We start from the raw sequence: 27,393 nt of genomic DNA on the forward strand, positions 1-27,393 counted from the left end.
CAGAGGATCTGGGGAGGCAGAAGAAACAGGGGACATGATTTGGCCTCATAGTACTAGATGTTCCATGAAGGAGCCCTACTGTGCTGTAATTCTTTATAAACACCATTGTATCTACCCACTCCATCCCTAATTCAGACATGATCTACTGTGATCTGGGCCTTTGACTTGCCTAGTACTTCGATTGTGGTTCAACCCAAATGGCGTGACTCCAAGACTTACAAGCAAGCAGTACTATGGGCTGAGACACTTATATAGTGCCTCTCGTAATCTTGATTTGACTCCCAACTATTCACATTACCCAAACACCACCTCTCCCATCGCACATGCACCACCGTAGAAACACACCGTTCTTTGAGTGCGTTGATGAGAGTCTCAGGAATGGCAATGTGCTCCAGGTAAGGCGGGGGAGGGCCTTCTGGTTGTATTTCGGTCATGAAGGCCTCCTTCGTTCCTGACTGCTCTGCAGTGATGAACACACCAGTCCCATCTTTCTTTAATGCAGTGTCCTCGAGCGACAGCAAATTATAGACATTCCCGTTGGATGTGGTGAAGGAATTGGGGGGTGGTTTACACATCTCAGCTACTTGTGGACTCTCCTAAAGACAGCAACAAGACAATACTGAATTATTGTATACCACATCATTTTCTTCAAGAGCATTCCTGCTTATGTGATGAGGGTTTAGGATGAGTGAATGTGAACAGGGAAGTGAGCGATTGTGAGAGATGTGTAATGCTACGAGTGGGTGAGCAGGGACGTTAAGTGAAGAAGATGAATGATAGTGACTGGAGAGATAAATGCTGCTGAGAGGGTGAGTGGACAGCAAGAGTGATGGTGAGTGGGAGGCTAACTGTTTGTAAGAGTGGTAGAGCACAGAGAATGAATACAAATGAGCGCACGTGAGTGAGACTGCAAAGTGATGGTGAGATTGGGTGAGTGAACGTGAGATGGTGAGCAAGTCCAAATGATGAGGGTGAGTGATGGTTAAAGTGGATGAGTGAGGACAATATGTAATGGTGATTGGGGACTCTGTGTAATGGTCAGAGATGTTAGGTGGGGAGGATACGTGATGGTGATTAAGATGGCTTAGGGATTGAGAGAACGGTTAAGTATGGAGGTGGAGTCGTGTTATGGTGAGTCACTGAGTGAGGGGGTCATCAGGGAGGCTCAGTGATGTGAGTAACTGGTGGGTTGATTGAAACTAAATTGTTGTTTAAAGAGAATGAGTGATTGATGCTGAGTGGGAAGGCAAAGTGACAATGAGAGTGGTTCATTGGGAAGGAGATGTGATGGTGAGTTGGTGACTGGGTTTGTTTAGTGATGCAAAGAGTGCATATGTGAGGTTGCTAATAATACAGTGTTTTATATAGCGCATTGTGCCACTTTCTCACACTTCTAAGCATTAGACCAATAGACTTCATTGTTACCCAGTTCAATCTTACTCAGTGTATCCACCTCTGAAGAATGATGGGCTGTGTTTGCCATACTGGGATTTGAATTTCTGACTACAAGATGCAGACAGATGTCTGAGGCGAGTACCTAACTCACTGAGCTATTTTACCACAAGAGTCAATAAATAGGAGGCTAAGTGATGGTAGAAGAGGAGGCTGAGTAAAGGCGTTGAATGGCAGTGAACGGGTGAGTGAGGCGGCAGAATGATGAGTGGGAATAGGAGCTGAGGGATGGCGAGCATCAATGCTTGAGGGTGGCAAGGGAGGGCGAGTCAGTGGAAAGGAGAGACAGTGAAGGAATGAAGATGGTGATAGTGATTGAGTGAGCAGAGCATGTTGAGTGATGGTCAGAGTGAGTGGAGCTAGGAGTTGGTGAGATTGGGTGACTGAAGAGGCTAAGTGGGGGTCATGGTGTCTAAGTGGAGCTGAAAGTTGGTGAGTGTGGGTGAGTGAGGAGGCTAAGTGCTTGTGAGCATGGGGAAAAGCTTCTGAGAAAGTGGGCAAGGAGAAGCATATTGATGCACTTTAGGATTTGTGATATTTCATGTTGCTATATTCTCCACACTTAAGAATACACTTTGCCTTTGACTGCGTACACTACAACAGAACTGGGGTGTGTAATTATAATCTCCATTGGTGGCACATACTCAGAGAACACAGAGATCACCCATCTTCAGCCTACAAAAGCAAACCAAGTTTCCAAATACGAGCAATTATTGGAATAATATTCTGCAGAAATTCACTCACCTTTGCCTCCACTGGCATGTCGCTCTCTTCACTCTCTTCTGGAAATTCCTCAACAGTGACTTGAAGATCTGTAGCCTCTTTCTTATCCTCTTGCTCTATATCCATGGGAGACTGGCCCCCGCTTTCAGAGGTGATGATGCCCTCAGGTTGACCCGTTTGTTGCAATGATTCATCGCCTGGCACTGCAGGTAATGCCGTTTCTGTGGCAGCTTTGATTTCAGAATCTGGTGGAGGTTGTTCATCTGAAGTACCATGTTCTGGCACTGCAGGTAATGCCGTTTCTGTAGCAGCTTTGATTTCAGACTCTGGTGGAGATTGTTCATCTGAAGTCCCATGTTCTGGCACTGCAGGTAATGTTGTTACTGTAGCAACTTTGATTTCAGACTCTGGTGAAGGTTGTTCATCTGGAATACCATGTTCTGTCACCTCTGTGCCATCTCTGGGTTCAGATTCTAGTTGGAGGTCATCTGGTGCAACGGGCACTGTACTGCTCCCGACATCTTGGATCTCAGACTCTGCCGGAGGAAGTTGCCCCTGGTCTTGGGGCATGTCTGCAGTCTCCACGGTGTTAGGCTTAGATTGCTCATCTTCAGTAATGCATATTTTAACTAATTCTGTTTTCTCCTCCTCCACTGTAGAAGTCTAAACACAAGAACAAAAATAGTTTCTTAGCTGCCATTTCTGTTAATACACATGCTTGTAATATAAAACATTGACTAGGGTAGTGTTTTTTCCAGGAGACAGAATACTGCCATGCCAATGACCACAGAAATATATCTCAATGCTAGAAAACGTTTACCATGGAATAAGATACAGTAATTTGAAATCCAGCAAATGTATGAAAAATCATCTGTTTAATAAACCTTAACTTCATGTTGGATGGGTCATTGGCATTCTACATGAAAGGGAATCTATACAAGAGATACAGGTTACACTTCTATGGTTAAACGCAAGTAACATTCTCTCCAGTGCAGGATCTTCCATACATTCAAGAAATGAAGATCTAAAGAGAGGGAAGCACCAAAGAATGAGATATGAAGGCACCGCTTTGTACATATTAGCTCAGTCTTGAGCAGTTCCACAACAATGTGCAAGCCCAGGAGCCAAGGACAGAGAAGTACTGAGCTGGAGGCATGACGCTCTATTGGCTCAGTTAAGCAGTAACCACCTCCTGTGGATATACATTTGCTAAAATAGATTTGTCACCCAACCTGTGTTGGGCAAGAAAGAGGAAACTATCATTAAGATATATGGGGATCACCTTGAGCATGCCCTTCCTATGCAAGGTCCATGGCCTTGCACTCTTCCCTGATCATCCCTCATCTATTTACAATAAAAGAACAGCTTCTGTGGTAGGTCAGAAGAAGGTGGGCAAAGGGGTGTCATTTCTAACGAAGAATTTTATTAAAGTAATAGCGAAAGAAAGCCTTTCTGTCCCTATAATAAAGGGGGAGTTCTCTACCAAACTGAAATCTAACTATGGTGCTCGCCATCAGTGATGTAGTCCAAATAACTAGTCCGTCCTTTGTCCAAAAACCTAACCTAGGCTGCCCCTTCAACAACAAAAAAAAGGAAGAGGTCCAGAAGAATGACTCCCTTTTCCTGGATAGGCATACTCAGACTTAATAACCTATGTTTTGATAGTTCCTTGTGATATTTTTGATTAACCCCTTTAATTCCTTGAGGTGACTTTTCCAGTCTCTCCTGAATGTCCAAAGATTCTTCTGCCTCAACATTCTGTGTGTTAATAGGTAGGGATCTTGTACATTTCCCCACTGGGATTCTGCAAATGTGTTTTCCCTATTACTGGGATGAGTACAACAATTTCTGTATCCCTCTTGATTGATTGATTTTAGTTATGGTAGTGCTACTAGGACGAGGGAGTGTTTCCAATTACTGAGACGAGGGAGATGATTCCCGTAGTATGCTTCACTTGCTTTGATGGTTTCCCAATTACTGAGACGAGGGAGATGACTCCCGTAGTATGCTTCACTTGCTTTCATGGTTTCCCAATTACTGAGATGAAGGAGATGACTCCCATAGTAATCTGGACTTGCTTTAATGGTTTCCCAATTACTGAGACAAGGGAGATGACGTAATGTTCTTGACTTGCTTTAAGGTTCCCCAATGTACCTGTCCCCTACCAGGTCTCCCACTGCCCCCGTTACCTTTATCTTCATGGGGTGGCATCACCTGTTCTTCCTGGGGTCGCAGGTTTCCTCTTTGCAGTTGAACGTTGTCACTGTTCCTCTCTCTGGCTTACCTTCCTTCTCTGCAGCTCCCTGGAGCCCTCAGCTCAGCGACATTGTTTATGGACTGCATGGTCCACCTCCCCGAGGTCATGCCACCACCTGGATCTTCCAGACCTTCACGTGCGTCAACTCGCTGATGGCTCCTGAACTGCTCTTCCTTCTGCCTCATGGCATCCTCTCGACAAGGACCAGACTGCTTCTGCGGGTTCCTGCCTCCCATGTTTGAACTTCCCAGACTATACCTGCTCAGCGTGGGCTTCCCCTTGCTGCAAGTCCTTTGTTACTTTTTATACAATGTAACCGGGTCCTCCCCAAAAGAGGTCATTGTCCTTCTTCCATCTCTGTGAAGTATTCTTCATGCATCCATCATTCCAACTCTTCCCAGTACCATTTGTTTTCAATGAAAGAGTGATATTGCTTACTACTTCATTCTTTTTCTTCTCAGTATGAGTAGATTTAAACCTGTTTGTACTCTTCATGTTTCCTTTACTTTTCCTCTTCTCAGTGGTTATGTTTTTTAATGTAATAGGTGAAGAGATGTTACAATAGCAAGCAGTGCTCTGTTCAGGTTGAAAGTCTTGAGGCAAAGATGACCAATGGGTCTCATAGGAACAAGGGTTTCCTTTACGGAACAGAAGTCCCTGTCCGCAAGAGGGGGGTGTCTCCCTGTGAGGTCCCACTTGCTGCCACCCCTAGGGGAATATTGCGTAGCGGGCTCACCTCCCCAGCCTCACAGGGAAGGGCTCCCCTCTTGGGAGAAGTGAAGTGACCCTGTGAATAATCAACTTCTAACCACATCCAACCATTTATCATACCAAACATACTTCCAGACCACCATCAGGAGTACGAGATTTGTGATGCAATGACCAGTGGCAATCTACCAGCATCAGCAAACAAAGAAAAGATGCAGGTTCCCAAGACTATAACTAAATGGACAGCCCAAGCAGTGAACCAAATGTTTCAAACAACCCTACAAATTAAATCAATGCACGTTTCTGATATTTCCAACTTCTCACAACCATCCACAGGCACCAAAATGGTGGAACATAATCTTGAGGAAAAGGATTTTGATCACCAGGCCACACTTGTGACACGTAAAACAATGGCTGAACAACCAGTTAACAGTCAGCCAAAGAGCAAGATGACTGGATTGACCATACGTTCAACAAAAGGTCTATAACAACAGGGAGCCAATTAATGCGAAAAATGATCAATAAGAAATTGTCAAAACAACCAAAGAGTTTAACTTATAGACTAAGTACAATCACAAGCACACCTCTCTGTGGCTTCCTTTGGCTTCATGAGGATTCTCAACACCCAAATAGAAAGCCTGATGTTGTTCCAGGGTAAATAAATCTTGAGCGATGGAAGTGCATCAAGAAAAAAGGTTATACCCAAATAGCAAAATCCTATGAATATTTATATTTGAACTCTGCAGTATGAAGAAGCTTCCAATTTGTCTGCATAACATTAACATAATGATACAAATACTCTTTCAATATCTGCCTCCATCTAAGGATTTGTTTGTAGATGACAGCCAGATGAAAAGGCACTCAGCAACTCATCACTTACAAGCAGCACTCCAATATATTGAGAACCTACAATAGAAATGATCTTCAGGAATTACCCTGGAGTGGGAATATCTCAACCAGTATCACAGAGGCCAACCATCTCAGAAGAGAGATTGTCCACGGGACTCATATCATGGTAACAGAACCCTCTAGAGCAAGTGTCTGCAAGATGTGCCCTCCAGAGGTTTTGGACTACAACTCCCATGATACCCCCACTATTGACTATCCTGGCTAGGGCTGATAGGTGTGTAGTCCAAGGCATCTAGACAACCAAAGGTTGCAGATCCATGCAGAGAGGTAAGGTATTCCACAGATAAATATGCAGCAACTTTATTCCACAGCCCCAGAGCTATCAGTAAACTGGATTCAGATTTCTTAAAAGATTCTAACGTCATATAGGGTTTCATACTCTATTTATACAGCAAATCACGTCACTTCTTTATAAAAACACCTTAACTCTCACCCCACCCCCACCACCTTGCTCACGATTTGAATTTATGCTAAAGGGAAATATTTGCTACAAAAAAATACTGCTTTTCTAGACTGCAACAAGTGCTACACCGGTGAAATTATTGCATACAACGTTTGTAGGAAGCCTCTTTGCCCCTTGTGGCAGACGCTTTTCTAGGCGCTAGGACAGTGCATCCACAGTACCCTATTGCTCTTGTTGGTAACACACAAGAGAAAGAGTATGTGGTGAAAGAACTGCACACTAACATTGGGTACCAATACCACGAGGGAACGCAAAGTCTAACTGATGTAACAGACCCAACACCTTCTCCCTATTTAAATCATTCTTATATCTGTTCAGATAGAACCAACATGTTTTACTGCCAATATACTCCATCTGGCTTAGCAGACAACTATGAGGTCACAGGGATTGGCTCTCTCACCACTTTTGTTCAATATTCATCTTTGTGCCTTGATGAATATCCTGGAAAAATACCATCTCAGGTTTCACTCTTACGCTGATGATACTCAGCTGTACATCAGGCTCAATGATATAGAGGATGTTCTTGCCCTGGTTACCAGATGTTTAGAGGAGATAGGTACATGGATGGAAGAAAACTGGCTGCAATTGAACCCAAAGAAAACGGAGGTGATTTTGTTTGGACCCAAACATCTTCTTGATGGAGGAAAATGCCCCCCACTTCCTCAGTTTCTGGGAGCCAGCCTCAAATATTCCACCAAGGTAAATAATTTGGGCTGTATTTGGCAGAGTGACCTGGGATGTAATGCCCAGGTCTCAGCCAAGGTTCAGTCCGTATCCTATAACATTCACCTTTTGCGCCAAGCTCTACCCTATGTGCCTAGAGCAGATCGGGCGGCAGTGGTGGGGGCGTTGGTCAATTCAAACCTTGACTATTGCAACGGACTTCTGGCTGGAGCACCAAGTAATCAAATCCATCGTCTTCAGAAAGCACAAAATGCTAGAGTGAGATTGATTTTTGATGTAGCCAAAAACACTCACACATCTGGTCTCAGCCGATCACTACATTGGTTGAGGGTGGAGGATCGGATTAAATTTAAGACTGGTTGCCTGGTCTATAGATGCTTGCATGAGATGGCGCCAGTATATCTGATAAACAAATTGAAACAATACCAACCCACCCGCACCCTTAGGTCGGAGGATCAACTCCTCCTTGTAATTCCTAGGATGAAGTGCAGTTCTAGAGGAGACCGGTGCTTCTCAGTGACCTATCTTTTTAAATAAACTCAAGATCTTGGATTACTCCTTAGTTTGTGTTGTGTTCAATACGATCCAGTTGGTCCTCTCGGCCCCCTGTTTTACTGTTTCGTTCCATCTGTGCCAGGATACGATTTAGTTTGTTGTGTGCACGTTTATAAATGCCTCAAAATTCAAAATTCATGAGAATTCAAAGACTTCTAGTAATCAAACATATAGCTTTAAGGGTAGTACTGACACAAGGAGGAGTACCGCGAATACAATGATTTTGCCTGACAAACAGAGGGAGCGGTCTACACTCCAGAGACCGGTGATTGGCCCGAAGCAGTATAATTATCCTTCACAGGAGTTTCGAAGGTGTTCAGCCTCAGCTGCGGCCGCAAGCTGGGAAGCGGAGAGCAAGATGAGGGCTAGGTCCTTGGAAGACGAACATGGTGTACCTCATCATCCAGGCATGGATGGCCTCTCATAGTCTATGCCTGAATGATGACAAGACCAAACTCATCATCCTGGGATCAGCCACGAACATAAATAAACTGGACTTCAATTACTCCAGCTTCACCATAGACAGCAACTCTATAAAGGTAGCCAAGGAAGTGAAAACCCTTGGCATCCATCTCGATTCCACACTCTCCTTCCATAAACAGGTCAACTCCATGGCATCCTCTACTGCATACACATGCAAGCTTATACGCTCGGCCAAACCCTTCCTCTCCACCCAAAGCTGCATTACTCTAGCCAGGGCTCTCATACTTTCTAAACTGGACTATTGTAACTCCCTCTATGTAGGCGTCAACAAACAGATCGCCAATAAAATCCAAATCCTACAGAACAATGCTCTTAGAGCAGCGCTTAGCTTCCCTAAAAGAGAACACATCTCGAATACTAGGAGAACTCACAACTGGCTCACCACCTCAGACAAAATTCTGCTGAAGGTAGCCTCCCTCACCCACAAATGCCTTAACAACGCAGCTCCCCATTATCTATCAGACAGAATAACCAGATACACGCCCAGCAGACACACCAGAAACAGCAATGCAAACCTGCTCGTTGTTCCCAGATTCAAGCGTACGAAAATGGGCGGCAACAGCTTCCAGGTGAAAGCAGCCCAACACTGGAACACACTACCACCCTCCGTCAGAGCACCCCAATCCTACCATCAATTTAGGCGTGACTACTTCCAGTGGCTTAAGAACAAAGACCAATAAATGTCACCATGCAACTATTTCTAAATTGTTCAACTTGCAACTCTGCCGTAATTTTTATTCTGTATCCTTATAACTGCTTCTACTCACAGAACCCTTATATAATAATGTAAATAATGTACAGTACTGTTTCTAAGCTGAGAATATACTTCTAATGCTTGCGTCCTCAGACCTTCTGGTCCGGTGCGCCATATAAATAAATAAACAAACAAACACACATGGAAGGAATATCGCAAGAGAGGTCCCCGAGGTCAGGACTTCTCATGTTACTTCTGTGAGAGACCTCCAGGCTCCCATTTCACTGACGAACGATCCTGGGGAAAGGACAACCGGCCGGGAAGGAGCAGGCGCAAAACGACCATCGCTGAACAGTGTGTTGCCCTGGCAGCGGCCAGAGCCTCGACAGAAGCAGCGGAAGTCAGCAGAACACCCGTGTTGACCTCGAGCGAAGAAACAGGTACGCGGTTTTCTCTGGAGCAGCACCAGATCCGGGGAGGCACGGGCTGAGCAAGTGAACCATGAAAGAGGGTCTGGGAGCCTGAAGCAAGGTGAAGGCGAGCGTCCCCCAGATAGCACGATCCTCCCCACAATGAGAGACAATAATGGACTCTCCCAAGATGGGAATAAGGCTAAGACAAAGTGCAGTTGAGCTTAAATGGGAGTTTATCAATCAGAATAGGGCATGCAAAGGACTCTGCAAACTCCGAGAGCGCTCTGTCTGACAATAGCAAAGACAGGCGTATATATTTACAAAAAACGTCATAAGAACCTACATACTATAGGGGGCACAAGTTCGTGGGGATTGAGTGGAGACGACTAACTATAGGTGCCGCTGTGATGTGGTTTGCCGTGGTTGGTGGACGTCACTGGTTACCCTCATGGGCCGGGCCGGGCAGGTCAGCTGGGTTAATCCGGACTGTGTTGTTGTGCCAGCCGTGACCAGTGTCAGTGATGAACGTCTTTCCTGGCTTTCTGCCCTAAGGCCACGCACACCGCAGTCATTCAACATTGCAATATTATCTTCCCTGGTAAATCTTCCAATGGGTTATTCTACAGGTTAATGCAACACAGGAGGAATGCACCTAGAGTGGGGTCTTTTGGTGATACATCAATACATGGTTACCATCGTCCTGTTGACCGGATATCATAGGTCGCGAGGTTGGGTCTCAGGGCAAGGGACAAGCTGTCCGAGTTATCATGTCTCGTTAGAAGTCATTATGAATGTGTTCCTGTAGTGTTGCTATAATATTGGGTGTCCTAATTTTACAGGGGCCATTAACCTAAGGTGTGTTTATGGCCAGGTTTACTGCTGGGTTGTAAATAATTCAGGTGGCAGGCCGTGGCCTTGGGTGCTGCGGGGGAATGTGAATGTTTGAAGCGGCTCCAGCCGAATTGGGGGAGGTGGAGCAGAGCAGCACAGGCCTCTGCTTTTCCGTCTGGCAGGCTTCAATGGGGAGGAAGGGGGAATGGCCTTGGATATGCCCACAAAGGTATTTTCCTCGTGTGTTGCAGATTTAAGTGGAAGAGGCATAAACATTCATATAATATACAATACTCATTGAGTCTTTTCAAAGCTTATGTTTTCAACATTGTTAGTGCCTTTTACATGGCCGTTTCAAATGCGTTACCTATATGTTAAGTATTTAGCAACCACAAAATCTTGCTACATTTCTATACATGCGCGGTAAGCGAGGTAGTAGTAAGGTTGGTGGAGTACGCAGGAACAACCGGCTAATAAGACTGATGGCAGTGACACATGGTGAGCTTGGACATACATACGGTGCATTTTCGTGCACCATTTACATGAGCTCCCAATAGGGCTGTATTTGTCTTCCTTTGCACTCTAGCAGCATTAGTTCAGTTATGGCATGGGACCTTGGGGTGCAGTCTTCTCGGCGAAACATATAACATGAAAACCCCGGGACACTTTTACCATTTGCGCATAGCTACGGGGATGTGGGTACTTCAACCCGAATGCCATATAAGCACACATTCTGCCATCTTCATGGAGGTTACATGTTTTTAGTCAGAATGGTCATGGAGAGAAGAGTTTCATCCCAGGTAGTTTGCTCATTAGTATTTGGGGGCTCTGCTTTTGTCAGGGGACCATTTTACAGTTCTTTTCCACCCCGGCCCTGCTGGCCGGGTCATACTGGGAACAGTGATACACTGCGGAAGGTGAAATGTTACAGTGTTTGCATCTAACACTAGCTCATGTCCGTCTGTTCGTGGGAACAGGCTCTCAGCGGATCTGCCAGGGAGCTGCGGCCGCAGGGACAAGTGAGACTCTCCAGGGGTGGGGGCCGCGCTGTGGTGCACAGGGCTCAAACCATTTTGATTTCACAAAATGGTTTCCAGGGCCTAGCTAAATACAGCATGTTTGGTCAATGTCTTCAGCCAGTGGTCCACCCGCCACCTGGGCCCTGGTGGCAAGGGGAACCCCTGACGAGCCATGGACTTCACAGGGGGGAGAGGCTGCAGGGAGGGGGGTCTCTTGGACCAATCCTCCCATACAAAGGCTGAGAGAGTTGTCCACTTGGCAGGAGAGTGAACGAATGGGAGATGACACCAGTGTGCGAGTCGAGGACTTGCACCTCAACAAGAGGGTCTGGGACCCCGAGGAAAACTTGAGAGAATTGTCTACTTGGCAGAAAAGTGAACCAAGGAAAGGCAGCATCACTCTACAAGTCGAGGACCCGCACCTGCAAGCGGGTCTAGGACCCTGAAGAAGCCCGAGAGAGTTGTCCACTTAGCAGAAGAGCGAACCAAGGGGAGACGATGCCACTGTGTGAGGCGAGGACCTGCACCTCAAGAAGAGGGTATGGGACCCTAAAGAAAGCTCAAGAGAGTGGTCTACTTGACAGGTGATTGAACAAAGGGGAGACCATGAAGTAACACAGAGACAACTGCCTAAAGGGCAGGGGAGTAAACCAAGGCAATACAACAACATTGTGCAAGTCAAAACGTTTTACCCATATGAAAAGGCACATCATCAAGGATTCCATTTCTAATAAAAGAGATAATGAAAACATTATATAAGAATTCCATATTTTGACAAAAGAAAGAATCAAGCCAACCATATTCCTGGAAGTCTGTGCTCCGCCCATTCAAGAAACCAAAAGGCAGGAAACCTATGACTCTAGGACTAATAAAAAGGATCTCCACTTTTATAAAGACCTTAACGTGGCAGGAGGCCAAGATGGTGTGCAAGAGACAACCCTTCATATACTAAACGGAGTTAAATGAGAATAAGAAGTCTAGTGAAAAGGAGCGCCACCCTAGCCTTAGAACTTTGCATTTTGGAACATTACTTTCTTTATTACTTAAACGCCAGCGGAGCTGCAAACCTTTCTATTTGGCAAAACACTATGAACACTTTAGACTTTGAGAAAATACTTCCTTGCACATTATTCTTAGTGTTTCGGACTGCCTGACAATTTCACTAGTTTCTTCTGACGCATGGAAATCCCTCCTAAACATAGGGACGGACAGAGAGGCCTTTTCCAACTCTTTTATTATCCAATAGAAAGCTCTAAACAAAAACATACCACCTTTGTGTCCGACTCTTACTTCCGACTCCTTACATGTGTCAAAATGTTTTGTTTTTGTTCACCCTCAGTCATGAGCCTTTAAATGAGCCTGTATTTCAGGAAAACCAATGGGTAATAATCCACTGTGTCCTTCCATACAGAAGGCAGAAAAAATGGTTGCACATTCACTAAATATTGTGCCTATCCCGGTTGAAGGATCAACAGTCAAGGACCATAGTCCATCAGTCAATCCCTCCCTTCTGTTAGTCTCCACCTGCTGGCGGTCAAATCAAAATCACTCACAGTCTGTGGGTTCCACATGTGCCCTGCACCTCTTTCTTATCCTGTTTGAGTGCTTCCTCTATTGGCACCTGGTCACAATCGTTGTCTCGCAGGTGGGCAACTCCTCCTTTCAGGGATTGAGAACCCCTGGGTTCGTCATCCAAATCTCCATGTTCTCAGTGACAGTGTGTTAGTCCTCCCTAGGCATGGATATAGTGGGGCACAGGGACCAGAGAGCCTCTTTGACAGCCTCTACCTTAAACAGAGCACTGGTAAGCGTCGTGTTAGGCAGGTGCCTGTTGGTATTGACTCTTCTACCCTCTCCATCCATGTGCCTTCTCATCAGCTAGTGATCTCTCTCCTAGTGCCTACTTGATGCCCACAATGTTCAGGCCCTCTAAATGTCTTCTCCCCTTTTCCAGCTTTATTCTTCTCCTGTTTACTCCCTTCTAGCCTCCTCCTTCCCCTAGTAGTTTCTGCACAGTGGTCTTTGTGCCAACGGCCTCGTGTCTTCCTCTACTCTTTCCTGCACTCCCACACATCTCTGTCAACCTTCTCCTCTGGTGTTGGTCACTAGACTCTTGCCCTTCTTGGCTCTTTCGGCCTCTCCTTGTTGCTCTTCCTCCTTCTCTCTCAAACTTCTTCTCAGATGTTCCCTTTGTTTCCTTTTCCTCTAACCACCTCCTACTTCACCACCTCCTTTGCAACCTTCTTCTTAGTAGATGTTCCTTGTCTTTCACGCTCCTCCACGTCTTTCTTTCCCTGCTCTTACTGTTACTCTGCTTTCTCCCTTATTTCCAATCGGTATATCGCACACTTTCCACTTCCTCCTCCTTTTTCTCTCTTCAAGTCTTTCCATGCTACATCCCCCACCTTTCACTTTCAATGTCCTTTTCCTCTTTCCACTCCTTCACATTTCTTCCTTCCCCCTCTCTTCCCTGCTCTCTCCATTCTCCCCTCCAGCTACCTAAAATCATCACTGTTTCCTTCCAACAAATACCCTTCGACAGCTTAAATGGTTACTGTCTTCGTAGCAATGCAGACCTGCCCCTCGACACCAAACCTGTGCTCCACTGTGTAGCCCAACAACGGTTCTCAAAATTCAAATGGTGCACCACAGCTGCTCCTTGTGGTTCGAAGCATCCCTGCACAAACTAATGCATCTAACCCTTAATAGGGCACCACCATCGTGTTTTCCAAATTGTCTACCGCCTGTTTACTTATCACCACCATTCCTCTTCCAAGCAAGTATCATTTCTATGTTCCAGTCCTTGCCTACAAATGTGAACCCACCTCTTCATCTCCTGACCCCAGAGAGGAAAGTTGCTGACTGTCTTTTGAAATGTTCCATTAATCATGCCATTGTTGTATGCTCGATTGTTTGGGGCAACAGAACCCTGTGTTCTCATGTTCCTTAGTAGGTCTACTATTTTCACTTGTGTCTTGTTGATGTCGGTGAATATAAGGAACACATTTGGATCGGAAATCCTCAGGACATACTTACTTAAAGGCACACTTTCTTCGGATGGCTGCCACAGTCGTACCACAGTCTGGTGAAATCTAGATCTTTGAGGGACAAGAGCGGCACAGTTGTGGGACAGACATAGGGATATTAGGTGGTGGTTCTGCCAGTCAGAGTCGGGGTTACGTGATGACCCACTCAGTAAAGGTTTAAGACTCTTGAACAAAAGGGATAACACACTCCCCTTTCACTTTGGAGGTTGGAGGGTTCAGGAATTATGCTACTGGGGAGATGGTCACTAAGTTACTTCACTGGTGCTGCAGGAAAGGGCAGCATTGGGCCAAAAAGAGCCATAGCCGGATGAAGACTAGTACTAATGTAGGGAGTGATGGAAAGGTGGCTTTTGTCAGAGCTCAAAGTAGTATCGAACAACTCTGGCAGATACTGGACCAGTCGGAGGAGAAAAAGAAGGAGACAGCTGGTACAGCACTGGTGGAGTGGTAAGACAAACTGACAAACAGCCAATTAGATAGGAATTATGACATAGGTGGGGGGCGTATAGATTCTACCCTTGAAACCCTTGTGCCTTTAAATATTTGCGCCTTGAAACACTTGTGTATAGGCACGTTATAAATGCCAAATCATATCATACCCACACCAACCCACAGTGAAGCATACCTTCACCGGAGAAGCAAAAATTGCCCAGGTGTCAGAGTGTAGAATAGTTTGCCTATCATATTGCAGGGGACTGTTGCCTTGTTCTCGAAGCAAACACACCATTCATGAAGCTACCCAACATCAACACTCTTGATGAGCCTGCCTCACCAAGAACATATGGACGGTGTCTCAATCAAGCCACCAGATGGGAACATTAATGCAAGAAAAGTTCAGGGTCACCTACTTCCCGGAACAGTGAGTTCAACTGGTCATCACCCTGGCAAACTCTTTGGTACCTCAGAAGAGGTAAGAGTCCCACTGGCCAGCATGACAGAACACAAAAAACATGGTGATTTCTTAGCTAAACTGATTTTGTGAGTTGTAAGTGGCTGTACACAGCTGGACATCCCAGCATATTTCCCCTTTAGAACAAGTAAATCCACTTTGATAGAGTAAAAAATTACTCTTCTGCAGGACTGGCTTCTAGTTGTCTACTTTAGGGGCACCAGGAACAGTGACCACGAGCCATTGGTTCTCTGTTTTACGGTCATCTTTATGTTTTCATCATCTAATGGCATAGGGAAAGTACTAACAGCAAGGTAGGAAAGGGGTGAGCGTTGTAAACCTGCACTCCTGAGCACACCCAAAGGTGGATCTACCCATTGCCCTGTCCCGGCAGGATCATATGGGGTTTGGGAAGCAGGGCCAGCTGAGATATTCGGTTCAGTGCCGGCGCTGGGGCCTTGAGGCAAAGCGTATGTGTCCGGGACACAGGCGTGTTGCATCGGGGTGATCATATTCGCCCTATATATCATAGTGGTGCTCCCGCGTTTGGACACAGAGAGACCCACTTTGAACGCTGACGGTGAGATCTGCAGTGCGGCCGATCGGGCACTGAGGGGGCATCTGTGATCCAGGCAGGGGAGTTGGTGTGGGCCCCCCCCCAGACCACGGGGGTAAAGCTGTAGAGACGCAGACGTGTACGTTACTGATAGAACCTGCCCCCACACATCCGACATATTGGATGAAGGCCTAGAAGACACTGTGCAAGTATCATTCAAATACTGCAGTGAGTGTATGAGAGATGGTATGCACTCACAACCGTACCGAATGTACCTTCAAACTGAAGTGGTAGCAAGAGATTTGCAGCCACCACTGAATATCGAGGAGCTGTAGAGGAAATCTGACAGGTGCAAAGTGATGTCATATAGAGAAGACACAATGACACACAGAAACGATATAAGAATACTCAAATAATGAAGATGTAACTGAAGAAGCAAAATAAACATATATACGAGTGAGAAGAAACCATATATACAAAGCAGATAAGTAACCAGATGAGTAGTGAATGTACATATGCAGAAATGCAAGGTAGATGAGTCATACAGAAGCATGCTGCAGTAGAAACTATAACGGAGTAAAGCGGCCATGATGAAAAAATGGAAGTCGTTCTCGTGTTTAGGCTACCTCAGAAACAGACCCGGGCTGCAGAAATGAAAGGCGCTGGGAAACAGCTTCATGCTAGGAACAAAGAATATCTTTTTGGGTGAGACAAAGGATGACACATCCAGAAATAATTGCAAGGTACAAAGGGAGTCAACGAGGATAAACTATGAACGAAGGATACTTTTCTCTTAGATTAAGCAGAGACGAAAACATCTGCAACTGCCAAGTATTGAACAATCAAGGATGCAAAAAGCAAATGTGAGACAGAGCAACCGAGTCTCCAGAAGCCGAACAGAGTAAGGACACCTGACATAATCAAATCATATAGCACTAAATAGAAAGGCGAGATGAACAAAATCATGGTCTCTTCACACGTGGTGCAAGACCAGAAAACAAGGCCTATTCATAAGCCCCAGACGAAGATAGCAATGTACCTTAACTCCCCTTAAAGTTCCAGGGAAGAGAACATTCAGCATGGTCAAGTACAAAGAAGAAGCCTTGGCTGAAGGCTTGGTTGATGAGATGGTAGACTAATTGGGCAAGTGGGTAGTAGTCGGACATTGTTCTCTGCACCTGGGTTTCGTTCTGCTTACGTGCTGCTAACAATCCCAATGTCCAAGGTTGGGAAAGAATGCCAACCAATTATTAGGTGCAATGGTGAGCGTACATTGTTGGAGGGGCCAATGCGCAGTTGTTATGCTGCTATAATCTGTATTATACGTAGTTAGAGGGAGGTTCAAGGTATGCCTTCCAGATGAGGGCCAGCCAATCATGTGATTAACCCCTATATGACCTCGAAGTAGAAATGGTTCCCCCAACTAATCCCTCGTCGAATAGGTTTTATTATTTGACACGTAGGATGACGTCACAGCTGACACACATCAATGTAACTGAGAGTTTGTGGGCTACAATGTGTTGTTCGCCAGGTTTCCCTACTTTATTGAACTGATAATAAAGTAGTATTTTGCCACATTCTTTGAGTCTGTCCGTTATTTGGGTCTGAGATCATTTATTATGGTAATCCTATTATACGCATAAGAACGTCCAAAGGTGCTACTACACCTTTTGGGAGCAGTGCGGATGGTTCAGATCCAGACCCTCAGATGCTTGTCGTCTTCCCCTATTAGCTGGCAGACCACGGAGTTTCCTGAGGAGAGCGATAGTACAACACGTGTGACCTGAGACGTTTGGCAGGTGCCACTTTGAAGAAATTCCTGTCCAGTCCCCGCCCACAGGCGCCCCGTGGACTGAAGGCGAAGTGGTCGATTGGGGAAGAGTCGATAACAAAGGGCTCAAACTGAATAACAGATGTAAGTAGAAGCATTGAAAAGTGGCAAATTCAAGGGGAAGGGCCTTATTGCATACATTATATATATTTATTTATTTATATGTATATTTATAGGGAAGCAAACAGGATTTATTAGGGAAAAGGAGATACCTCGATAGCCCACCTCAACGAGGGAGAAGGGACCGCACCAAACACTGGAACAGAGTATTAGTATTATTTAAAGGATTCCTGCGGCTACAGCCAAAGAAGGATGTGCACCACACTGTAAAATAGAGTAAAATAAAGATGAGATACGTCTATCAGGAGACAAGACGATTTGAGGGTGTTGAAAAAATATAAATAAAAAAATATATTTTGATGTGTTTTATATTAGTGGTGATAAAATAACTTGAAAGCAAAAATGTTAAGAACGATAGCAATACAATTTGACAGGAATTAGGAAAATAAGCGATTGGTGCCAATCAAAACAAGGAGGGTAATATTTGAGTAAAAATAGAATAAAATGAGATTCTTAAATGATCAAGAATAATAACAGGATGGTACGGATTGATACAAATTACAAAGAGAAAAAAATGATATTATTGTATAGGGTTGGAAATTGTTTGGAGAAATCGTTTTTTTCGAAATTGGCACCGATATATGGTGCTGGCCTGAAGTGGTTGTTGTAGTTTGATTAAATAAATAATTAACGGGAAAACCCAGTAAGTATTGACAGTTAAAAATGACTTGTCATTATGGGGGACACTCCCCTTTTACATCTATGCAGAACACTACCAAGATATACCCCTAAGATTAGAAAGTACCACGCTGAGTGGGTAAAAGGTACGACTAATAAAGCACTTATGCCGTGGCCTCAAGAAAGCTCATTATCGAAAACAGTACTGCGACACATGACAACATACTTGCATGTTACATATACAGGGAAGAATACAGGGAAGAAGTAACAGAAAAGGGTAGCTGTTTTAGAACTATAGAAGATGTATCAGAGTGATACAGAAGGCCCGACTGAGAAGGAGTAGATGCTCAATCAGCATAAAGAGGAGGACGTAACACCCTCAGCTCCTCTTTCACCTTCAAAACATTGTAGCACAATGCAAGACAAACCAGGAATCTATGCTCTAAAGGAAGTAAAAGCAGCGGTGTGTTATGTTAATCCAACATACGCACCTCCCGCTTATAATAGTGAAGACAGCATGGAAAAAAGTAAGAATAAAGAACGTAAATATATGTCTACACGCGACTAACAAAGAGAATGATGAGAGAAAGGACAGACAGATAGAAATAGAAGAGGAAGTCAGGAGACAAGAAAGAAAGACAAAGCAAGTGCAATGACAGTAGTACAAAACGAGTGGATGGGATGACCGCTACTACTTAAATGCGAGGGAAAGGGCATTGACGATGTTAAAGAGAGAGAGGAAAGAGAAAAGAAGGAAAAGGAACAAGAAAGGGCATACAAGAACGAGATGGGAAATGAAAGGAAGAACGGAGAAGGTATGAAGAAAAAAGAGAGAGTATAAGAGAAGAAACGTGAAGAAATAGAAGCCCAGAGATTGAAAGAACGTAGGTTGCAAAGAAGGCGAGAGAAGGAAGAGAAAAGAGATGAGCAGATGGGAAGAAGAAATGAGAAGGAGTAGGGGACAAAAAGATGATGAAATAGATCATATTGTTAATAGAAGTATGATACCCATTGAAGCACAACAGCAATGGGAAGAAGAGAGAGGATCACAACAACCCCGCAGGGAGCAGCAAAGGTTACCGAGAATACAGACATGGACTGATGAGCATGAGGCACAAGGCACAGGGAAAAGGATTGGGGATCTATATAGACAGATGAGAGAGAAGGGTGGTTATGAGGCTATGGGGAGCGTCACAGGCTCTCCACAGAAAGAAACAGGAGATAGAGCAGGTAACGCATTGATGGACAAGCATTGAATGCTGTCCCTAAGTAGACTAGATCTTTATGATGAGGAAATGGATAATACTCATACCAATTGGGGTATAATGATTTCAGACGACGAGAGGGAGGAGAATGAGAAAGTGCAAAGAGAAGGTGCATGCAGTTTTTCAACAGATCCAAACATAGAGAGAGGGGTAAAATTGTCATATTTAGAGGACCTGAAAGAAAAAACACCAGAACCTTTACCATATTCTGAACGACGACCAGCACGGTCGCTTAGTGCCAGGTATATGTCCCCACCTTATGTAAGCAGGTTAATATAAACACTGCTGTAAAAACTAACCTGGCAGCCCATGCCAATGGTGTGAATATGTTTTTCAGAGATAAAATCCTCAAGATCCAAAACAATATCAGACTCGCAAGAGATCAAGATCCTACAATGGCTGATGATGGTGCAGACAAGCATCTGTCCACAAAATCAGAGAGTGCACCGACTGAGATGGCACAGTTCAAGTTTAAACAGGTGACAGAGCAGGATATCCTTGGTCACCTATCACAACTAAAACCGACTTACGATTCTTTTTTTCCTATCCATCCAGGCACTTGTCGCTAAGCGACTCATTAGAGCTTACCCTTTTAATGACTAGATTCATAAATAGTTTGCTCACCCAGGGGTCAGTTCCTGACTCTCTGAAACTATCAGTAGTGTCACCATTATTAAAAAAGGCTCATCTCGATCCAGAGGGCTATAACAATGACCGCCCGATTGCAGGTCTGCCATGGCCGGAAAAAGTTCTGGAAAAAGTAGTCACAATCCAGCTTCAGACCTTTGTGGAAAACCATGATCTTCTCCCTCCATTGCAGTCCGACTTTTGCCCCAAGCATGGGACCGAGTCGGCACTGATGGCAGTATGGAATGAGATGTTACAGACCAGGATGTAGGCAAGCTCTCCCTGCTAGTGATGATCGACCTATCCGCCGCATTTGACACGGTAGACCATGGTATCCTTTTGGGTCATATAAAGAACTTGGTAAATGCAGGTTCCTGTGCCTTGGACTGGTTTACCTCATTTTTCACAAGACGTTAACAGCGTGTGTGCGGGTGGGAGGCTTTCTGTCTGACATTCTACATCAGTGTTGTGGTGTACCTCAGGGATCAGCACTCCCCCCTCTCTTATTTAATATTTACCTTTGGTTATTAATAAATATTCTGGAGAAATACCAGCTCAGATTCCATTCGTACGCCGACGACACACAACTGTATATCAGACTCAACGACATCGTGAACGCCCTTGCTACAGTGGCTAAGTGCCTGGAGGAAGTATGGTCTTGAGTGGTGCAAAATTTGTTGAAACTTAATCCTATTAAGACCTATATTATTTTACTAGGACCAAAGCATCTACTTGGAGGAAAGAGCAGCCATCCACCACCCCAGTTTCTGGGCTCTAACCTTAAATATGCTACCAAAGTCAAGAATCTTGGTTGTGTATGGCAGAGCGACATGGGCTGTAGTGGCCATGTGTCAGCGATGGTACAGTTAGTTTTCTATAACATTCGTCTTCTCTGTCACGCTCTCCCATATATACCAGATGCAGATCGTGCCTTGGTGATCAGAGCTCTGGTCAACTCCAAATTAGACTATTGTAATGGACTTTTGGCTAGAGCTCCGGCCAAGCAGATTTATCACCTACAAAAGGTGCAAAATGCCAGTGTCCGACTAGTGTTTGGGGTATCTAAATATACCCCAACTTCATGCCTGCGGCGCTCTTTAAACTGGCTTGCGGTGGAGGACTGCATTAAATTCAAGATTGGGTGTTTAGTATTTAAATACTTAAATGGTGTGGCACCAATCTACCTAGCAAATAAACTAAAGAGGTACCATCCTACTCTGGCTTTAAGATCAGAGGATCAGTACTTGCTCACTGTTCAGAAGTCAAACTGTGCCACAAGAGGTGATCGCAGTTTCTCAGTGGCCGGCCCCAGACTTTGGAACAGCTTGCCTTTGAAACTAAGAAGGGAAACACATTATTAACATTCAGGGCAGGTCTAAAGACCTACCTATTTAAATAGGCTTTATTCCCCTCCGTCTCTTATTGGTAATTCCTCTTTGAGGGTTAAAGGTATTCGACAGACTCTTTACATGTGCTAGCTAAAATTCCATCTGCGCCAGGATTCGATTCAGTTCATTGTGAGCACAATACAAATTCCTCAAATTCAAATTCAAGGACACTGCCAGGAAGAAGACGGACGGGCGAAACTAGACCCACATGGAAGACGCAAAGTGTAGAGGGATATGATTTTGGACCAGGATTTTCACAATTCTCATTATTAGAGAAAAGGGGGAGGAGGACCACAATATATTACATGGCCACAAATGGACAAAGACAATTTGAAATGTAAATTACCTAGTTTGACTACGGGTGCAGGAAAATTGATTTATGAGTTCAAAAGGATGACAGTGGGAATGACTCTAGCAGTGGGTGACATAAAAGGGCTACTGGCAGCTATTCTAGTGGAGAGAGCTGACGAAATTTGGAAACAAGCTGGATATGCAAATGTAACAGCACAGAATACGACACACGACGGAGCGTCATTTCATAATTGCAGTGCTGACAAATGGAGGGCGCTTAGAGTACAGTCTCCTGACACATCAGACAGGTGCGATTCTGACAAGGAAAATGTGAGAGGACGAAGATCCTGTTGCTTTTATTCAGGCGATCCAGGAACATTGGCGTCTCGAGATGAGAGAACCGTGGGATAAAACAGTGGCATTATTTTATCATGTGTTATGTCAGGGACTGCCTGAGCCAGTACAACGGCAGATGAAGAAACAGTGTGGAAAGGAAGCAAAACCATGGCCAAAAATACAGTTGCCTATTGTACATCATTATCAATTGTTGCAATCAGCACAGCAAAACAATGTAGTGTACCCTATGGATCAGAGTGGGTATACTTTTAGCCATGAGGTAGAGGGAATGGACCTAAAGAGGAGGCGGATTTCAAAACCCTCAAAGGGGAGGATGATTTAATGGGGGACAACCACAGCAATGTTGGAATTGTGGGAGAACAGAACATATACAGAACGTGTAGAGGAGGAGGCATGCAACAAAACTGGCAAGCTCCGAGAGGGAGGGTGTTCTATTCCCCGGAATACAATGCAGAATCACAGGAATATTATGCTTAAGATCATACGCAATATCAGACAGGCGCGTCACAAACACAGCGTCACAAACACAGCAAGCACAGCAGATCTCATAACAAACACAGTAGCCACAAGGGCAATCACAGTAAGTACCCATGCAGGCACAACAAGTACAGGCACAGCAATCACAGTATGCATCGGTGAAACAAGCAACAGTACCACAATGGAAGGCCAATACAGAAGCCTCACAAGCAGCCACACCCAGTATAGGGAGTGTGACCGTGGTAGGAGGAAATCCTTTCACGGATACTGGGATGAATTTATATCCACAATAGGACAGCCCACAGAGCGACCTGATGTGTTTAGTTCTATCAGTGACTCCGGACCCCAAAAGGAACCAAGGGTCAGGGTAACAATAGGAGGCAGGACATTTTTGTTTCTTGTAGGCACTGGAGTGTCTCCTTCCTGTGTTTGAGAGGGAACATTCCCAATGTCTGGCATTACCATGAATGTGCAGAGGTTCTCTGTGGCTACAAGTTTAGTTCCTTTTACTGACGAATTACCACTTTCTATTAGGTGAACATGATGTGTCAATGCCACTATTGTAGTCTCATCAGACAACAAGTAAGATATTAGGGCGTGACTTGATGACAAAATTAAACATGATGATCTTTCACTGGGATAGTGTGTTCAACTCCAGGGATACATGATCTAAATGTGAGACAGTTTATACTGGATTTTATAGGGCAAAAAGCATTACGAGGGGTCCCTTTAGATCCAGAAATATTTTTGTATGGGGTAAATATTTTGTTGACATAGCTTCCTGGACTGACAGGGAAAATATTGAGAATACATGATGAATATTTTTTTAGAACAGAAATACCTATGGATGACGAGGAGGGACAGGTCATTCCCATAGAGTTAGAGGCAGCAGCGGTAAATCAAGAAAGGGTGGTTGTTCATGGGACAGATGATGAGGGAAGAGCATGGAGAACAGTAACAGCCCTTAATGAAGGATACCGACAGAGATTTGACAGACAATGGGCCTCAACACAACCTTGCCGGTCCGGAAACAAGAGTGCCGGTAAGCTTACCGGCACCGTTGTTTCCAGACCGACATATTACAGGTCTGACCCTGCCAGGCACATCGGCCATGGTAGGCAGACCCGTCACTGAAGCACTGGCACCGTTAGCAACGGTGCCGGTGCTTCCATGTCCCCACTCCCATATATTCTTATGGGACTATATGGGAATGGGGCCTTCCATTTTACCGGTGCCTGACTTTCCGGGCTGCTGGGGTTATAATCTCCCAGTGGCACTGGTAAATCAGGTGCCAGTAAATATTAACTGGTCTGGCGGTAGCCCGCCGGTAGCACAGGCAGGATTACCGCCAGACCCCTAATGAGGCCCAATGACTTGTTCATATTATTATTCGGATTATGAATTACCATTTTTCATAAGTCTCACTTATTGGATGAAAATTGAGAATAGAGAAATACCACTGAGAAAGGCATTGGTAAAAAACAGAAACCATAATTTTTTCAGGAAGATTTAAAAAAAGTGCCAAGCATCTTATGGACCAGCAGTCCATATGACGTGGGTCTATTGAGCGGACCAGGAGCAGTTAAATTCAAGCTTAAACCAGGAGCAATTTTGCCACTTGCAAAACAGTTCCCCCCCACGTCCATAGAAGAAGGTAAAGGCATATTTGAGACTATTTCTACTTTAATGATGCAGGGAATATTGGTGCCATCAAAGTGCCCATGTAAGACGGCTGTGTACCCAGTGAAGAAATCAACTGGGAGGGTTGTGGAGAGTTATTCAGAATCTACGTCCCCTAAATAATATTGTTGAAGCAGAGTTTCTTCTGGTTCTAAACCCTGCTACAATATTATGTAACATCCCAGATAAAGCCGAATATATTGTACAGTAATCGACTTGAAGAATGCCTTCTTTTCAGTTCCCCTTCATGAAGACTCACTAGATTTGACTTCATTTTCGTATAGAAATCATCACCTAAAACACACCCGACATCCTCAAGGGTACTGTGAGTCCCTATCAATTTTTAATAGGGTCCTCCAGATAGTCCAAGGTAACATACAACTCGAGAGTGCAATACTTCAGTACATAGATGATATATAAGTGTGCAGGGAGACAGAAGAAAAATACAGATAAGACACCGTTTGACTAAGGACCATACTACCAGAAAAAGGATACAAAGTATACAAAGAAAAACTACAATATTGTCAGGAAAAGGTCCTGTACACAGGACAGCTCATCTCTTAAGAGAGGAGAAAAGTAACACCTGAGAGAGGAGGAGCAATTATGAAAACTGCAAAACCTACGACAGTAAGAGAAATGCAATAGTTCTAAGCTCTATATAACTATTGTAGGGCATGGGTTTTTGATTACAGTACATATGTTCAACCACTTTTAAAGGGACTCAAAGAAGCACAGATAGGTAAACATAAGATAATATAGGCAGATGACATGATTGAAGGATTTGAAGAGTTGAAAAGGGCGATTTGCACAGCCTATGTTTTAGGAATAACAGTCTATAATGAAGAGTTTTACTTATTCTCGCATTTAAATGGAGTAGTGATGACATCAGTACTTATACAGAAGACATTAAGACCTGGGCCCATTAGCCTATTATATTGGAATTCTAGACCCAGTAATGAAAGGACGATATCCTTGCAAACAAGCATTAGCTACTGCTGCTTTCACAATTGAAAAAGCTACCAGTATTACAATGGGATGCTCAATAACATTATTGGTCGAGCACTCCCTATTTGTCATTTTGGAGAAGCCCAAAAGTACATTGACTACACAAAAAGCATCTGGATACAAAGCGATTATTTCAAATCCAGAAATCAGAAGTGTTAGATGTAGAATAGTGAATCCAGCAACATTTATAGCAGAGCCAGTAGGAAAGGGGGACTATGTACAGGACTGTACAACATATACTGAATTCTTTGATGACATTCCCAATGTTTGAGAAAATGCTCTTGGAGGTAGAAGGGTTCTCTTTATTAATGGTTCTTCGATAATTGATGAAACAACTGCAGAGGCGCTCGCAGCAGAGCTGCTCAGTGGAGCGCTGGCCTTTTTCTGCGGCCTTCTTCTCCCGAGCCATGCGGCTCCTAAGATGGCCGCCGCCACCCCCTTGACGACCGGAGCGTCCCTGCAGCCCGCGATCATCACCGCCGCAGGCCCGGATCCTGATTTGCTCCCCCGACTTGCCTGCCCCTCCCCTCCTGATTTAAATGGAGGTAGAGGGTGCCGTGAGGCGAAGCCGGGAGAAGAAGGCCGCAGAAAAAGGCCTGCGCTCCTCTTAGCAGCTGCGAGCGCATCTGCAAGCTGAGCCCCCAACAGCTGATCTCCTTTCTTTCGGATCAACTGCTAGATTCGATTTGTTGCTTCCCGCGAGCCACGCGGCTCCTAAGATGGCCGCTGCCACCCCCTTGACGACCGGAGCGTCCCTGCAGCCCGTGATCATCACCGCCGCAAGCCCAGATCCTGATTTGCTCCCCCGACTTGCCTGCCCCTCCCCTCCTGCTTTAAATGGAGGTAGAGGGTGCCGTGAGGCGAAGAAGGCCGCAGAAAAAGGCCAGCGCTCCTCTTAGCAGCTCTTCGCTGCTCGCAGTCTGCCGTTCGCCGTGGAACCCTGCATGCACCACAAGGTAAGGAGTCCCGCACTCCTGAGCAGCACAAAACACTTGCCCTTAGACTACAGCGGCTACGCGCACGTACTCTCACGAGTGCACTGCTCACAATACCCATCCCCACAAAGGTACGCAATACACGCCTGCAAACAAGGACACTGAAATCAGCTTCTAGCCTAAAGGCTCCCTCCTCAGCAGTCCATAAATCCCATAGACTAAGCCACACAATGGAGCTGAGCCCACAAAGTAAGCACTGCCATGACCAAAATGCATTTGCTACAATGTCTAAGACTCCCGAAAATGTGCCTCCCACTGGTTTGAATGTAATTACTGCAATGTGCAAATCTTCTATCATAGCCATGCTACCCACTGATGCAAATGCCACTCTGCCTATGTCTAGGACCCCGGAAAATGTGCCCCCCCACTGGTTTCAATGTAATTACTGCAATGTGCAAATCTTCTACCATAGCCATGGTACCCACTAATGCAAATGCCACCCTGCCTATGTCTAGGACCCCAGAAAATGTGCCCCCCACAGGTTTGAATGTGCCATCCACTACTATCAATGTCACCCCTGAACCGCACCTCAAATGTGCCCTCATCAACGCACGATCCATCAATGCTCACGCTCTAGACATCCATGACCTCATCACCACCCTAGATCTAGATCTTCTAATGGTCACTGAGACCTGGCTACACGAAGCATCAGGCCCCGCTCTATCCCTCGCACTCCCACCAGGCTATGCCATCACTAGACAAGACCGCCTGACCACAGGGGGCGGTGTCGCCCTCATAGCCAAAGACTCGATCACCATTAGAAAGGTTGACAAAACTATTAACAATAACAGTGACTACCTTCAATGGAAACTCACCATCTCACACCTATGCACCATCACCCTACACCTCATCTATCGGCCACCAGGCCCCCTAGGTGATTTCCAGGCTTCCCTCACCCACCTCCTGGCGGACAACCTGAAAAAGTCATCCAAAGCCATTCTCCTTGGAGACATCAACCTTGGACTGAATGACACCAAAGACCCTGCTGCCAAAGCACTTGACACAGCCTTAGCCACTCTAGGATTCGCCAACACCATCACTGACCCCACACACGCC

The 27,393-nt window shown here is 45.1% G+C and overlaps 1 protein-coding gene across 1 annotated transcript in view; it reads right to left on the minus strand.

Moving 5' to 3' along the window:
• The window catches only part of CCDC180 (coiled-coil domain containing 180), a 728,974-nt gene that overhangs the window by 273,294 nt on the left and 428,287 nt on the right, over window positions 1-27,393 (minus strand). The window contains exons 17-18 of the mRNA XM_069609330.1: window positions 2,197-2,838; window positions 346-596 (exon numbers count right to left, since the gene is read on the minus strand). Of these exons, the coding sequence (XP_069465431.1) occupies window positions 346-596; window positions 2,197-2,838 (893 nt within the window). The remainder of the gene's footprint in view (window positions 1-345; window positions 597-2,196; window positions 2,839-27,393) is intronic.

Source organism: Ambystoma mexicanum, chromosome 8 (assembly GCF_040938575.1).
Source record: "Ambystoma mexicanum isolate Mex_15411 chromosome 8, UKY_AmexF1_1, whole genome shotgun sequence".
NCBI lineage: Eukaryota > Metazoa > Chordata > Amphibia > Caudata > Ambystomatidae > Ambystoma > Ambystoma mexicanum.